This window comes from Phasianus colchicus, chromosome Z (genome assembly GCF_987193195.1).
Source record: "Phasianus colchicus chromosome Z, bPhaCol1.hap1.1, whole genome shotgun sequence".
Taxonomy (NCBI): domain Eukaryota; kingdom Metazoa; phylum Chordata; class Aves; order Galliformes; family Phasianidae; genus Phasianus; species Phasianus colchicus.
In genome coordinates, this window is record NC_143476.1 from 69,449,284 (window position 1) to 69,466,280 (window position 16,997).

At 36.1% G+C, this 16,997-nt stretch overlaps 1 protein-coding gene across 1 annotated transcript in view; it reads right to left on the minus strand.

The window, feature by feature from the left end:
* Window positions 1-16,997, minus strand: part of DMGDH (dimethylglycine dehydrogenase) — a 48,719-nt gene that overhangs the window by 22,375 nt on the left and 9,347 nt on the right. The window contains exons 3-10 of the mRNA XM_090132692.1: window positions 16,749-16,847; window positions 15,397-15,561; window positions 14,783-14,987; window positions 8,306-8,554; window positions 6,941-7,139; window positions 2,756-2,925; window positions 2,471-2,624; window positions 1,903-2,068 (exon numbers count right to left, since the gene is read on the minus strand). Coding sequence (XP_089988818.1) covers window positions 1,903-2,068; window positions 2,471-2,624; window positions 2,756-2,925; window positions 6,941-7,139; window positions 8,306-8,554; window positions 14,783-14,987; window positions 15,397-15,561; window positions 16,749-16,847 — 1,407 coding nt within the window. The remainder of the gene's footprint in view (window positions 1-1,902; window positions 2,069-2,470; window positions 2,625-2,755; window positions 2,926-6,940; window positions 7,140-8,305; window positions 8,555-14,782; window positions 14,988-15,396; window positions 15,562-16,748; window positions 16,848-16,997) is intronic.

Consider the following 16,997-nt stretch of genomic DNA (forward strand, 5'->3'; position numbering starts at 1 on the left):
TGACCACGTATGTGTGTTCATACAGATACCATCTATACAAACAAAAATTTAAATGTGCTAGAGCCATTGCTCTTGTCTGATTCCAGGGAAAGAATTTTCACTCTCTTATTTCGTTCTGCTTTCGTAAGAACCTTATCAATCACCCAGAAAGTGCCTAGATTCCAGTCTTCTGAACAAAAAAAGTAAAAATATTGCAGATACTGGCATTCTTTTTCAACATCATACTACATAAGTATAGTCACCAGCAGATTACAGGTATGCAGTTGCATTTTCAAAGTCTGATGATCTTAGTCACATTCAATCTAGTTTTGGTACAAGTGGTACAAGTCTCTGGTAACTTCACTGCATTACTTCATGACACAAACAAGCATGAATGATACCAGATAGCTTAAATAATCAACTCTTGTGAAAGCTAGATTTTTAAGTGTACTCATACGCTGTTTGCTTTGTTTTGCTCTTTCTTTTTCCCTTCAGCAACTCCTCTAAAGTCTTTAGAAACTATTCACTTTTGTCTTCATAATTTCCCATTTAATGTTGCTTTAACTTCAAAACATAAATACATTCAGCAAGTGTTAGCAACGCCAGCTGATGATAGTCACATCACCTCTACACAAAGCTGGAGAGAAAACATTTAATCTATTTAATACAGTAAAATATATGACTATATGGCAGTTTAGGATCTTTTTCTCTCTCAAATTTATGGGACATCTTTCTTGTGTACAGGCTTCATGTCCAGCTGGCTCTGAGCTCTGAGAAGGCTTCTACCTTCGTGACTATAGTTTCAGTGTACTTAATGCTTTCCCCATGTCTCCTTCCTGCTGTCTACAATAGATAAAATCATAATCTATAGCACCAACAACAACAACAAAAAAAAGTCAAATTGCATCCTGGAATAACAGCTGTAGCACTTCAGAAAAGAACAGGATGTACCTTTTGACCCAAATCACTGAGTCACAGAGTTGTTGACATAAGAAGGGATCTCATATACCACTGACTGGTGCTGTATCTCTGCAGTTAGACACTAGATGAGAATAGCTAACAAAGGAGGAAGATAAAAGGGACTGAAGGAGTACTACCATGAACTGAAGACCAGTAATAAGAAACCTGAGTTAGTTTGCCAGTGTGCATTTTTTGTATTCTGAGAATCTGTGAACAGATTCAGAATTGTGGAGGAAGAACAGGTAGGAGTTCAAAAGCTGAGCATCTTGAAAATTTGCAACCCTGCCTGCTCTAGGCAGCCAGATATAAAACACAGTCACTGTGAGGTGTGTGGAAAAAAGCATGAGATACATTTGAAAGCAAAACAAAACGTTCACTTGGAGATTGAGAAAAAATGCAGAACCCAGCAATGGTCTGGCAAGAACACATCCCATTGCTATCCTCTGCTACCTGAAGCTGCATCTTATGCAAACAGCTTCCAAGTTATTCAACTATTATTGTAAATGAAGACCAGGTCTTCTTTAGATCAGGATTTGAAACACAGAACTTCCTGTCTGAACTAAGAAAATACTTTTTCTAATGTGAGGGTGACAAAGCACTGGAATGGACTGCCCAGAAAGGTTTTGGAGTCTCCATCCTTAGAGATATTCAAAACCCATCTGGACACAGTCCTGGGCAAGTCAGCTCTAGGCGACCTCCTTTAGTAGATGTTTGGACAAGATGACAAGAATGAGGTCTCATAACATCAACAACTCTGCCACTCAATAACTTGTGTCAAAAGGTACATCTTAAAGCTACTATCGCACAAACTCCACTGTTCCTGCTCCTGACACCGGAATTTCTTCAAAGGATGTGCTTGATATCTGAAAGATATTATGACAATTTATGCCACATTTTCCATTTCTGAAATGCATCTTGTTTGTCTAAATCTTACATGAAAACGATTATCACCATCCCATTTACCTTTGGAACAACATTTGCAAACAGATGATCCAGCAGCTTAACAGAATCAGTGCCTTTCACTTTAAACTTGCCAAATGGTGACAGGTCAATCACACCAACTTTTTCCATAACCTGTTTATACTCACGGCCCACTGGGTCAAACCAATTTGTGCGCCGAAAACTGGGTCTGAAACAGAGCACTTATACACTTAACACAGAATCTAGCCATTTTGTATTCTTCGCAGCAAAATGTAGTTAGTTTTCAGTTTCTTCAGTTCAATAAGAGATAAACATTCCTAATTGTAGGTAGCTTATCCAATATTCTGCTTGGTCTAACATAGCTTAATTATTAAATCCTTTAACAACAGAGAAAGATATGTGTTCATATTTTATTAACCACTCTGTAGAATAAACTTGGAACTGATCAACCGTTGGAAGAAAGTATTAGTCTGTCATGCGTAAATTTACAGGAAAAAAAAAGAAGATAAACCTAATAGACATCTTTTAGTTGAAACAAGTGATAAATATACACTTGCCTTTTAGACAGTTTATCAGACAAAAACAAAAACAAACAAAATCTTTAATTTACTTGTATCCAGTCTCATCTCCAGCTTTGTAGAACCAATGAGGTTGTTCCCATCCTGCATGAAAGCCCATTGAACATTTTGTTTTCAGCAAATCATACAGCCCACTAGTCCTCTCTGTTGGTCTCCCAGCAAATCTTTCTTCTTTAGGGTAAATAACTAGGGAAGAAAGAAAAAAACTCTACGTCACAGGACAGAATATATAAAAATGTGTATGTAAACAAATCTAGAGGCAGGCTTTGTTGGAATTAATCTTCATAATATAAGTACAATTAAAAATATTTTCTTACTAATGTTATTAAAACCATAAGATTCTCTTGCTTTGGCTGCTGTGTATTCTGTAGTGGTCCACTTCCCGTAGCGATTAGGATCTAATTCTATCAGGTCAAACGGAGGTTCCCCTTCAAGGATCCAGTCACTCAGGTACTTCCCTATGCCACCAGCATGTATAATTCCATACCTTTAAAAAAACACAAAGAGCCCTGCAGTGTCAAAACTTTTTTTTTTTTTCTGGTTGATACTGGCACATATTACTAATATATCCCCTCATTCTTCCTCTTTGTTGTTTGTTCTATTTTGTCTTGTTTTCCAAGATTACATTCTTTCCGGACAGATAGTTCTACTCCACCATCAGTAGCAAAACTCCACTGATGCATGGCAATTGTGGTGCTTAAGACCATAGAAAACTATTTCTTTATCTGAAGTTCAGAATTTAATAATCTCTTCAAGGAATATTAACATTCAACACTAAATAAAGTTCTCAATTAAATGATACCCATTAAATACATTTTCTAGTCATAAAATACATCTTTTACAATCAAATTTGATTAAACCAGACTCAGAATTGAAAACCAGACTAGCACATTCTAACAGCTATGGTGAATATTTACATTACAGAGACAAGAACAGCAGCAAAAGTTAAGAGATAATATTACTGAGACAGTCTTAAATAAATTGAAATAATAGCAATACCTACTACATTGCTCCACAGAAAATCAGAATTTTGGGAAACTGGGGATAAAACTAGGAGACTTCTTTAAGTGGTGCCAGAACTGAGAGCTGTCTTTTCTTACTCGATCTGTCCTTTCCATACTCCAGTACTACAAAGACAAATGGTTCCAGAAAATTTCTGCTACACAAATACACATGTAGGAATTTTCTTCTACCAGTGTGTAGCAAAAGCTGTTCCTGCTTCTATCTAGTAAGTGTGTGAAACATCAGGACATAGAGTTATTTTGTTAGAAACTTTCCCATGTCTCAGAAAGTACCCAACTATCCTTCTGTATAGACAGCCAATGAAAACAAATTCTTAAGTTATTTATGGAGTGCTCCAATGAGTAGAACAGAAAAAATCTTGAAGAAATAGTAAACCTGTGCAAAACCAAGAAAAAATTAGCATGCAGCAATTCATAGAGTCACACTGAATACTGAAGCTAAAATAAACCTGAACTGCCATAAATTTTGCATTCTGAATTCTATGTCCTGTATTAAAAAGATAAAGATGTTCTGAAAAAAAATAATATTGATCCTATTGCATATGCGTAAGAAGACTTAGTCCTATCACTTAGTCCTGGCACTTTCTAGCTGTAGAATTACTGACCTCATAGTCTCCATGAGATTACTTTGACAGAGTGCTATTGTTGTTATAGGGAAGTGTTTTGTTTGTTTGTTTGTTTGTTTTAATAAAACAAATATCAAGCAGTCGAGTACATGAACATACTCCTTTGGCATGTTCATCAGAAATCTTCAGATTCACAGCACAAGTTCATATCAGACAGCCGATATGGTAAGGATGACAGCTTGTAAACAGCCACTCTTTAAGTAATGCTGAATAGCTAGCCAATTCTGCTGTTGATTTAGTTAGGTAGCTGCTAGGTATTCATGGGTTTCAGTTTTGTAAACATAGCTCCAGAAGAAATTACAGCCATCTCAAGTTTCCCTGCACCATTCAGCGCAGCCAGAAGCAGGGGAAATGCAGCACAGAGCACACTATGGATGGCAACAACTGAAATGCAGTGAAACTTTTTTATCTTCAGCTAATGACTGCTGAGATAATGGCACAAAACTTCCATGTGCAAGACAGTCCAGGTAGCAGCCCTGCAATGTGGAGTTGCTATGACAAGTACAGATCTGCACCTGGGCTGACTGGTTTCTGTATTCTGCAGAGCTTTCCATCATTGAGCACATATAGCTCACTATCTACAGTGCTCTCAGCAGAGTTTACATCATCAGTGATGTTAAATTATCCAGGGTGTCCAAACCCCTCTTCAACTCAGATAAGGAGAGCTGACTGTATTAATAAATCTTTGTTCCGCTATAGTTTGCAGTGATGGCACGGTATATCTGTAAAGAATGGTACAGCTTAGGAGTTCCAGTCTTCATATGGAGAGTTAGAGAAACCTGCCTTACACAACATGCCATTCAGTTTTCTTCCAGTTCCTGCCAATGATACTCCGGTCCATGCAGTCTTCGCCATCTGTGTCCTATTCCACAAGCGTCATACTTGCTTGTGATCCCTTCTCTCTGATTTTTGAAGTTTTTCATTCCAATCACTTTTCCTAGGAAATCCAAGTCCCTGAATACAATAGTCCCTTTTCTAGTTACTTCATCCCAGCTTCATCCATTTTTCTACTGAATATTTCTTTTTCTGCAGGAAAACTCCTACTCAGTCTCTGGCTGTACAATAGAACTGGACAGAATTTGAGAAGATCAACTGAGTCTCTGTTAAGTGTTCATTAGCCATAACTTTTATAAAGGCTAGTGAATGGTCCTCATCTATAGACTTTTTGAAGAATGGGACAAAGATACATCTTCTAGGAGAAAGGTCACTGCTGCCAAAAGGAATGTGAAGTTCATTCTCAGCAAATAGGAACATTGGAGCTCTCTGAAAGAAAGACTTCCACCAAAAAAGCTTAACATGGCAAAACAACATCCCTCACAATAAACTCATTCTTTTGAGTAGTTATACTACCTTGACACCAACTTCCCTGAATAGAATGCTAGCCTCTTGTTAAAAATTTCAAAGCTATAAATAACTGAAACCAGTTGGGAAGCATTGAGCAACCTTAATAATAAACAGTGCTATATGCCCTGCTAACTATACTTATTAACCTCTTTGCACATTAAAATACCTAGCATGCTGCTAATTTTAGATAATAAAAATCCTCTAAACTAACAGCACTAAGTCCTCTGTCACAATGTCCATTCCAGCTGACTGTGAGATAAGGATTTGCTAATGCACACGAAAGATTACAACACTGGCAGAAACACCACTGTGACCCAGAAGTGCAGAACGAGTCAAAAGTCCCTGAAAAGCAGACAAAGTAATCCACTGACAGCATTATAATTGCAACCTGTGTCTGTATGTTTAGAGATTAATCAGATTCCTGAAATAAGTTTTTTTAAGAAATTTAAGCATACAAACCGGTCTCCAGTTATTCCTGTATGGAACTATGATTCTGCTCCCATTGATGCCAGCGAAGGAAAACAGGCTCCAAAGTCTGGCAGCATAGTAATGAACTTAAATAGTCTTTCTAGTGAACTAGAACTAGGCAAACCACTTTTGTAACTGTAAGTTCTGCAAATGTTACTGAAAGATAACAGTTTTGTTGGTTCTTTTTTTTAATCCAAGCAGCAAAGGTGAACACCTTTCACAATGAATCATTGCAAAATTACCAAACTCTTTTATTTTGAGGGCCTCAGAAAGCAAGTCAGTGATACTGCTTTATCTTATGATCTAAGGGTTTGTTTGGTTTGGACAGAAAGAACACTAGAAAAAGTTTAGCTGGATTTTGAACAGCAAATTAGGCAATTGGAAAAGCAATGTAAACAGAACGTGTTCAATAACATGCACCTGGAATTGAATTCAGTTCTTTCTATCAATCTTAAGAACAACAGGCAAACTAAGACAATTAAAAATAAGCCAGTTAAGAGTTTTGCCACTGAATTCAGTGCAGCCAGACTATATTAAATGCAAATCACACTCAAAGAAAATGTCATAATGGGCAGAAGAGAAGAAACACCAGTAAAACACCCATTTTTGTTGTCACGTTAGCCTCATCACAATATCCTCAACTTTAGTGATACCATCTTCAGTATTTATGAATTTATGAACACAACATAATATAAAGTGATGCATAAAATGAACTGGAGAATTCAGCATTTTCATGGCTTTAACTTGCTGAGCAGACAGTACCAAGTACTACTCACTTCCTGTTGCTTCATGAAATATCACAGGTATTGGATAGATTCAGAATAAAAGGAGGAAACAAACTGAAAAAAATGCTAGAGTTATAAGATGAAGGAGAGAAGGTTAAGTTCTTAATATGTGGATAGAGGTTATTAAGACTATTTCCAATCATATTTCGCATGGGTACAAAAAAAAAAAAAAAAAAAAAAAGAAATTTTGCAAAGCTTAAGCTAGCTATTATTTTAATAATAAGACAGGGAAAATTTGTCACAACAAATTTACTCACCCAAACCCAATAGCTACCCAGTAATTTCTGACACCTTGATGTGGTCCCACCATAGGAAGAATGTCTGGAGAATAAGTGATAGGACCTGAAACTGTGTTTATGATGTTTGCTTGTTTCAGAACTGGAACCATTTCCATAGCAGCCTCAATGTATTCCATTATTCTGTCTAAATCAGACTCAAAAAGTTCTTTTCCAAAACCTGAAGAAATAATATAAACTTTTTAATTACATTGAAAATACTTAATCTTTAATTATAGTTATGCAATCTAGATATATAAAATTCACACAGAATTTATCAGGGTGAATAGTGTGAATTTAGCACACTACATGAGAAAAATGATATGTATAAGCCCCTAGTTAATTGCAGGATCAAGTTTACTGTCAGTGCAGCTACACTGTCTTTTATGCATATTTGTTTAACCCTAAGGTCATGAAAATTCAACAAAGAAGTGGAAAAGAAGTGGAGGAAGTCTGAAAACTTCCTTCTCTGTTAAGATCAATTTATTTTTCTCATTATGGCAACAAACTGAGGAGAGAAAAAAAGATACTGCTTGGGTCAGCTTATGACTTCCATGGCATTTACTGAATTATATATTTCAGTTTTTAGTCTTTGTAGAAGGACTCTGTAGAAGGACTTGTCACTACTGAAGGCAATAAGCTTGGGAAGCTGTGACAGTGTCATACAATGCCCAACAATTTTAACTGCTCTTCTTTAGAAAACACCTTCTGTGGGTTTTTGTTTTAAACATCAATACACTGACTTAAGATAAATTTCTGTGAAGAAGTTAACCTGGAGCGTAAATGTAACACGGTTATTTTTTTATAATGATCAGCAGTACAGCACGTTTGTGATACTTTTGTACAAAAATTCAATACAAATCTATAGCTCTCTTCCACTTATATCTGAAAGCAGTATTTTCATTAAGACATTCCTTTGCTTCATCTCTGCTCCTATTTGAAAACCACATTACTACTGAGAGAACAGTCAGAAATTCAAAGCCCCTGTCAGTATGCTGGACAGGAGTGAAACTTAAAAAAAAAAACAACTCTGATCAGATGCAAAAGAGCGTATAAAACAGATTTAGTAAAAAGATTTAATCACAACAAATAGACACCTATTCAGAGACTAGGCAAGAATATGTTGCAGTTGTGTATTTTTAATGTCAAATTTTTATTTCTATTTTCTTTTTATATTAGAGGTCACGGCTATTCTTTGAAAAAAAAAGTTTATGCTCTTCAATTAATCATGTATTGCAAATATTTTCTGTTTTCCAACACATTTGGCATTTTGACATGGTGGGAATAATACAGACTAAAACATATGCTACTGAGTATCAAATCTAAAGATTTAATATTTTCAGTTACCTGCTGGGACTCCATTTGTTACCCAAGAGTCCTGCAGCTTCATCTTCTCCTGACTTTCATATGGACCAAATAAAAGACCGTCTCTTTCTTGCCTTAGATAATATGATCCTTCTAAGTCACGAATCACAGGCAATTCTGTTTTTAGGGCTTTCACTTCAGGGACAGTTGATGTCACAACATACTGATGATGGACAGGTATGACAGGGTGCTGCAGGCCAATCATTTTGCCTATTTCACGGGCCCAAAATCCTACAGAAGACAACAAATACAAACATTCAAACACTTTCCATACAATTAATGGAAAATAACAATAAAACATTGTCTGCTTTCTGGAATGTGAAGAATCTTTTTCCACGCTTTCTCTTTTAAAATTATTTCTTGTATTATCCAGCATTACTTTCAGTCCATAATTTGACATTCTTGTTTCTAGTTTCACCACCAAACATTACTTGAGTATATAGCTATTCAAAAACATCACTGAAAAAATAAGTTTCCAAAACTTCAGAAGACAATTCAGTTATCAGTTCCACAACTCATGGTTTGTTTCAGAGTAGGTCTGCAATGCACAGAAGTCAAAAACAGAAGCAGAAAAATTAGCTCATATCATAGCTGTTGTCCTAGCCTCTTACTCTCAAACAAAACAGCTAGAATGCTTTTCCAAGAGAGTAGTGAAGTCTTAACACAGCAAGGCAGTTCTTTCATCTAGCTAATTTTTCCCTCTTCTTTTATATGTACCATGCAAATTCTATTAATTATGCCTTCCAGGTAATAGTCAATTCACTATGATTTTCTCATTGGCAACTGTTGAGTGTGCTCTCTTGTAGCTGTCTAATTAAATATTCAGATATAAACCATGACCAGAAAAAGCAAGTAACAATTTCCCAGTCCTTTAGCCTGCTCAAGGTCCTTCATGTAAACTCCTACAGATAAATTAAAGGCCTAAATCTTCTCTGCTAATGTCCTTCTTGACCAGTTGTTTCTACCTTGCAAGACACATTCACTTAATACGTACTGACGATGTACCAGCGTCTTCTTAGTTCGAGCTCTGAAGCGTGACTCATGTCTGCTGTGAGGTTGTTATGTATAGATGAGAGAACAAAGCAGATACAAAAGACTGAGATGGCACCTGTTCTTACAAGCTTGGAATGTCCTTCAACATCACTCTCCTGACTCTTTGGATGAAAGAATGGAGATCTCAGAAATGGGAATGAAAGCAGAGAATCCGACAAAAAGGAATTTCAGAGGAGTCTGTGGCAACAGTGTTAGGGTTGTGAGAAGGTAGAATGGAAGAAGAGGCTGAGGCAACAGGGCCTTTCAAATAAAAGGTAGTGGGCTGCACGTACCCCCTAAAAGGAGGCTGTGCAGACTAGTTCCTGTATAATTGGTCAGCTCCAATTCAAAGAAAAGCTGTCAGCAAGACCTGCTATCTAACAGAGCTTTCCTTTCTCCTAGGAATACACTCATGATGATCAGCTTTTCTTTCTTTTTGCAGCTTTTTGTAGCTTATTTTTCTTCTGCATCAGACTTTTCCATTCTACATTTTCCAAGAATTGGTCAAATTTTATCTCCTAGGGCCCTGTGAGCACTAACATGTCTCAGTGATCTCGCCTGTGACATTCACCTACATCCCTGCCCAGGGGTCCTGTAGCCCCACTTCTGCTCCGCTCAGTACCAGTCTGAGCTGGTTTGATTGGAGGTGTGCCTGTTTACAGCTCTGTCACAACCATGCCTGTGCCTGGCCATGGACCTCATTGATCCAGACCCTGATCTGTGGACTACTTTCCAGCTTGGCCTCAACCCAGTCTCATCACCATGGGCCTGCTTGTTGATAACTGAGCAGTCTCTGACCCTGGTTACTATTGACTTCCTGTCTTGTCTGTGGCCTGGGATTGTCACTGTGGATATGCCTGTGCATCTTCCACACAAGTCTGTCTGGAAATCTGGACAATGGGCAGATGACAAGTGCCAGTCTGTGGCCTGCCCCACTCTCTCCCTTGCACTGTTTGGGACAAGGCCCTTTCTGGCAAAATCCCTGCCCTACTGGCCTTAATTCCATGCTTCCACAGAGAGCAACCATCCCATGCTGCTGGCTAACACTAGCTTGGGCATACATCCTCTCATCTCTGGCAAGGCCTAAAGCTAGAGCAATTAGAAAAGCGGAGTTGGCTGTGTTGGCTTGGAGCCATTCATTCATGCCAAGAGGGCTGTTAATCTCCTTTTTAATATTCCAAGCCAGCCACAGGGTCTAACAGCCAGAGTTTTTAAAAATACAGTTTCCAAGAGAAAGGTTTTCTGTGGTAACTCACTTGAAAGTTGCTAACGGCCAGTTGAAGAGAGGGACAATGAAATCCAAGATGATGACCAACAAATTCAAACAATTAAAAGCCCCTGTTCAGTAAATAGTAAAAAAAAAAAAACAACAACAAACCAGTATCTCCAGTTCTGCATTTATCTTATATGTAAGACATTTGCTTCTGAACTGCATCCTCATTACTTGGGGAGACTCTTAGACAGAATAGTTGTTAAGCTGGTCAAATTAGTTCAGGTAAGGTTGTGCCACAATTATACATAGATTCAAAACATCTTTTTAAGGCTTTTTAAGGCTTCTGAAACCCGATTTATGTTTCTTTATGCAGAGAACAACCAAAAAACCCTAATGAAGCTGAATTTCCAGCACATCTTCAAGGGTTCCTCTGTTATTACATGACAAATACAAATGTGATTCTAAGCCCAGGCTAAGGGGACCTAAAGCTGACTAATAAAATCATTAGAAATAATAAAAAAAGGAATGTATTCACTCATTTACTAGGCAGTCTGCACACTGCCCCTTTCTATCAAGTCCAGGCCATTGACTAGTCAACTACAAACACTGTTCACACGGGAATTACAGTAATGTAACAGTGCTGTAGACTCACAGAATCCTTAGGGTTGATTTATTTAAATCATATAAAAGAGAACTCTTCCGCCTAAATCAGCCAAAGGTCTGGTCTTTAATACTTCTGTTGCTGTTTCCAGATATCTAGTAAAGGTCATACAACCAATACCCAATAATTAGCAGGAATACTAATTGCATGCTTTGATTTCATAGAGTATTTTGTGACTTTTTCTATATTAAATCCTGGTGCAGGAAAAGCATGTACCAATAATTTAGGAATTTCTCAAATTTGAAAGTAAGGCTCTCATTTTCACAGTTCTGATATAGGAACACTGTAGATGTGTTAACATGACCACACACATATATATATGTATATATATAAATATATGATATAATGAAAAGACACATCAAGATCTGTAGGGACTTATTTTGATTTGGGCATTTTCAGGCCACCTCCAAAGAAAACAATTTTAAAGTAAGTTCAGTTAATGATCCATTTAAGAGTAAAGAAAGAGAAATAGCACACCTAGCATCACATGCTCTTTTCTTGCCAAAGAAAACATGCTCTTTTCTTGTTTAGATTTAAAAGAGATATTTGCAAAATAAATAATACTTCCAGACATGATATTCAAAGAAATTCAATATGCTGCTTACTTTGTAAAATAGAATTAGTGTGAAAAATATAGAAAGCAAACATATTCAAAATCCTCAGAGAAAGTAAAAACCGTACTTTTAGATCTTTGAAACTTAACTTTGTTGCTTTCAAAATTATTAAGGGTTTTTTGGTTTTTTTTTAACTACAAAAACATTGTTTCCAGAAATATATGGCAAGCAATTGATTTTAAACTGCCAATGAATTTAAAACAAGTACTTTAGGCGTGCTCAAAATAAAATCTTACATATTGTACTTCTAAAAAAAAATTCATACTTAAGCTAAATGCTTATTTAATTGTTCAAAACTACAACAGCTGGCATTTACAATATGAAATATATCATACTTTCTTTGTTTAAACTTTTTGAACCATGCGCAAAAGCCATTATAAACACAAAAATGACAACGGAGAGAATATGTTCTCTAAAACAAAATTATAATTGGAAGCAGATGTCAAGTTCTATCACAGATAGAAGAGATAAATGAAGGCATAAATTACATCTCAAGGACATTTATAAAGATTAAATTCTAGAGATTGCAAACATCTGATGCAGAACTATTTACTGGTGATATTACTGAGCCTATGTGTTCAACTATGAAATCTATCTCTTGTATTTAAAAAAATAGAAAATCCTCCATCACTACATATGTATAAATGGTAGTATACAGACTGTGCACAGACCTGAACATTTGTGTTTATATATGCATATGTACACTGCAGAAACAAACTGTATCAGCTATTTTTTTAGATTTTAATCAATTTTCTTTTATAAATAGGCTGAAAATCACTCCAACAAGCTCAATACCAGTTACATTATTTATTAGACATCTACTCTGTTCCAAAATGGAAATCTCACATAAGGAACAACTAAAGATTGGTTTAAACTACTTTGTTCCAATTCCAATTCCATGGCAGTTGCTGGTTGGGGATAAGGGAGCAAGAGAGTGTGGAGGGCCATTCTAGTGGAATGAGATAAGGCTGAGCAGAAAAATAAATGTTAGCTGGAGGAAAATTTATAAAAGATACGGATTATACAGTATTGTTCACATCCTTAGCCAGAATGTTAAGCCATACGTGCTTCCAGTGTTCATTCTGGCTGAACAGTTCGCAGTATATTTTTGGTTTAATAAGTTATTAAGTCAGAAGACTATGAAAAACTTGTAAGGGCTCATTTTGATTTTAACAGACTTTGAGAAGCAGTTATTAGAGAATTCTGCCTACTGTCAACTCGATGTATAAGCCAAAGTACACTACAAAAATGTAAAGGAAATTACTGTCTGTGATACTTCATCCATATGATGCAGAGCCAATATTTTGGAATTATAAATATCTACAAGTTTGGGGCCTACATAAGAAGTCTGACTGTCAAAAGAGCTCTTCATTCCATAATCTTGGAATGTTTATAGACAAATGCATCCATCCTGTCTAAGAAATGACACAAAGATCCTAGTAAGAGAAGTTATGGTTTTTTGTAACTGAATGCTGTCATGAAACAGTTCATGACTCAAATAAACTAAGAATCCAAAGGCAATCTATATACTGATGCCTTTTATCTTCTAGGTGCTTGTCTTTGCAGACTACATAAAATTGCTTTAATTTGATTTCCCTGTCTGTGTGGTTACCTGCTTTCTGATAAGTATACTGAACTCCTCTAGACCTCTTCAAAATGTCATTATGGCATACTACATTGACACCATGACAGTCCATGTGCAGCAACTCAAGGTAAGCTATTTCAGCAAGACTAACAGCAACCACAGATGAGCAACTATGTATGTGAAGTATACACGATGAGAAAGCACACTTTTCAATGGGTTTCTCAGTCTTTACTGGAATGAGGTTAGGTTAGATATTAGGAGGAAGTTTTTCACACAGAGGGTGATGACGCACTGGAACAGGTTGCCCAGAGAGGATGTGGATGCCCCATCCCTGGAGGCATTCAAGGCCAGGCTGGCTGTGGCTCTGGGCAGCCTGGTCTGGTGGTTGGCGACCCTGCACATAGTAGGGGGGTTGAAACTAGATGATCACTGTTGTCAGTTTCAACCCAAGCCATTCTACGATTCTGTGATCTAACACAGGGCTCTCTGCATTCCTTACATGAAAAGGTAACCTAGTACATACCATTTTTCACTCTCTCAAGTTACTCCTTCCCTATCCAACCAATTCATGTTTTCAAGTACTAGCCATAGTTATTGTACCCACCAACAAGAAGAGTATCTGTCTTATTCAACTCATTTAGAAAAACAAAAACAAAACCTGTTCCTTTTAAGCAGAAATGTCAGTTTGGCCTCTTTAACAAAATGAAGAATAAAAATAGCATATTTATATATATATATATAGCATATATATAGCATATAAGATCCTTGCAGTTGAGAAATTTTTATTACGTGTAAAAATGTATTGTTAAGCAAAGTGTACATTTAAAATACTAAGCAAAGGACAACAAAAATCTTCTCTTTCAATGATATGTGGATAGAGCTAAATCTTAGAGAAAGATAATACTGAAGTGGGCAGTTATCTTATTTGGTACAAATTTTCAGTCTCTTTGAAAAAGAACCATGAAGATATTTCTACTTCATTTGTATATCCCATCTCCCTAAGTAGCTGTCATAAGATTTTCAAAGACAACATTCACAGACTGTCTCTTCTACACAACTTACTGCACAGTAGAAAGGGTCTCTGCTGCTTCTGAAACCTAAGAAGACAGCCTAACTAGTAAGTTCTGGAGACAAACCAGAAAGAAATATTATTAATGCCTAGTCAAGGGCAACTAACTGAAGAGTTAAATTTTCACAATAATGTAAATACACAGAGTATATTTTACCACAAACCAAATGAATACTCAAAACCATATCTTACTCATTTCTGTAAATCATACAATTCAGTACAGAACCTCAATGTTACCTGGTTTGTAAATCCAAAGAGAATGAAAATGATTATGTTAAATCCTACCTGCAGTATTGACGATTCTCTTCGCTTGAATTATCCCAAGTGGAGTTTCAACCTCCCATGTCCCATCTGATCGAGAGTTTAGGTTAGTCACTTGGACTGGGTAATTTAATTGGGCACCGTATTTTCTGGCTCCCGCAGCCAAAGCCATTGTCAGAGAATAGGGATCTATGTGACCATCTCCAGGGTTATACAGGCCTGCTAAAACCTAAGTGAAGGAAAAATCACACAAAATGAAAGGATATAAAAATCAAAATCAACTAATTTTGTTTCAAAAATGCTTTATTTTATAAATGTGATCTACTTCTTTGATTTCTTGAGTAAAACTTACGGAGACAAATCAAAATAAATTTAAAAAACATAGAATATTAAAAGGCTGACTTAGCAGTGGCCCTAAAGAAGTAAAATTCCTCAGTTCTCCCATATAATTAAAGGCTCCAATGCTTTAGAATTATAGCATACAGTATTCACTAAAGCCCGAGTGATTTACTTCATCCATTTTTTCACTGAAAAACAAGAGTTTCTCATACCATTTGTATGAATAGGCTCTAGAATTAAATATCTGGTTGTTATTTAAATGCAGTAGAAGTTATTTTTCTTAAAATTAGGTTCTTTACCTTATCCATGTTCAATAAGGGGAATAGCTCTTGCACTTTCTCAGGTGTAATCAGGTACTGCTCTGTTGGATGCCAACCAGCTCGAGTCATTTGGTATTTGAATTCATCCACCCTAGTAGGGGTTGACGCAATTCTGATGCTGCCAGGCTGGTGAAACCCCACAGCCTAAATGAAAAAGTAGAAGTGAAGTACTGTAAGAACCTTTACTTAACTCGATAAATGGAAAGTCCACAGAAATTTTGTCATTAACATGACAAAAAAGACTTGTGTAAGTCAAGCAATCTTGAAGGAACAGGATCTAAAGTAAACTCTTTGAGATTTTTTTTTTAATGTTATCAAATTAGCTTCCCAAATAAATACATAATATCGTTAAAAAAGTTCTAAAAAGCTTCTGTTAAGATTTGATTAATATTTGAATTTATAGATTCACTTTCAAAACGATCAGATACATCTGAAAATAATATGTAATAGTTTACAATAAAAGTTATCACCTACATAGTTTTCTACTGAGATACAGCAGAATAAACCTAGCTCACCAAGCACTTTTATTAACACAATGAATAATCTCTCTCCCTTTTGTCTTTCCAATAATGTAGACATCCTTATACATTTAGACACCAAATGCTCACTTTTTGGTATATATATTATGTACTTCGTCTTTTCTCTGTTACTTCACAGGGTGTTAATATGGCTTTTAGTTGAACTTCCAATGACTACTTGCTGTGTTATCTTAGATAGCTATAGAAAGTGGCAATAGAAAGAAGAAAAAAGCTTTTTATGACAATTAACAAGTTAGTAGACTGGTACTATGAGTATCATGCAGTTTCTGCTGAAGCAAGCATGAGTGTAGTAAATGAATGGCTGAATGATGCCAGATAAGGAATACAACACCCTCCATTCCTTAAGTCGCTAAATAAAAACATGGCTCTTAAAGGGATAGGAAGAATTGCAGCAATCTTCTCAAGTACTATCTATCATATCATATGAAATTAAAAGTGGACATGTTTAAAGCAGGAATGTATCATAATCAATCCATTCATTCCAGATCCTTGATGCTATTTTAGTTCCTACATGAAGCTAAAGTTGCAGACACTCTATCTGCTGAACTTCTGAGATGTTTGATGAAAACCATCTTCTTAAACTTTAGAAAGATCTTGGAAACAATCTAAAATATTTACTGATTAAGCATCAGACTTTAGCACTGACATGCAGGCAGAAGAACATATTTAAATACAAGGTAAGACTTGTGATAGTCTTGAACAATTATATGCAATCTGTCCATTCCAAACTCTTTTGTAAGACTATTAATAAGATTTATATTTATTTGAATTAATATTTAAAAAGTCAGTTACCTGTCCAGTCTCTTCTTCCAGCTTTTCATAGAGTTTGATGCTGTAAGCATGGATCTTCTTCAAGTTTATTCCAGGGTGAAAATAAGTAGTTAAGCCAGCCTCAAGAAAGAAATAGGAACAACAACATAGTGATACGATTAGAAATGCAATGTTTTCTTTCCCTCCTTTCAACTGTCATTCAAAAAGGAACTGTCAAGATACTGTAAAGAAAAGCAACACATGGATAGAGACAAGTGCCATGAAAATAAA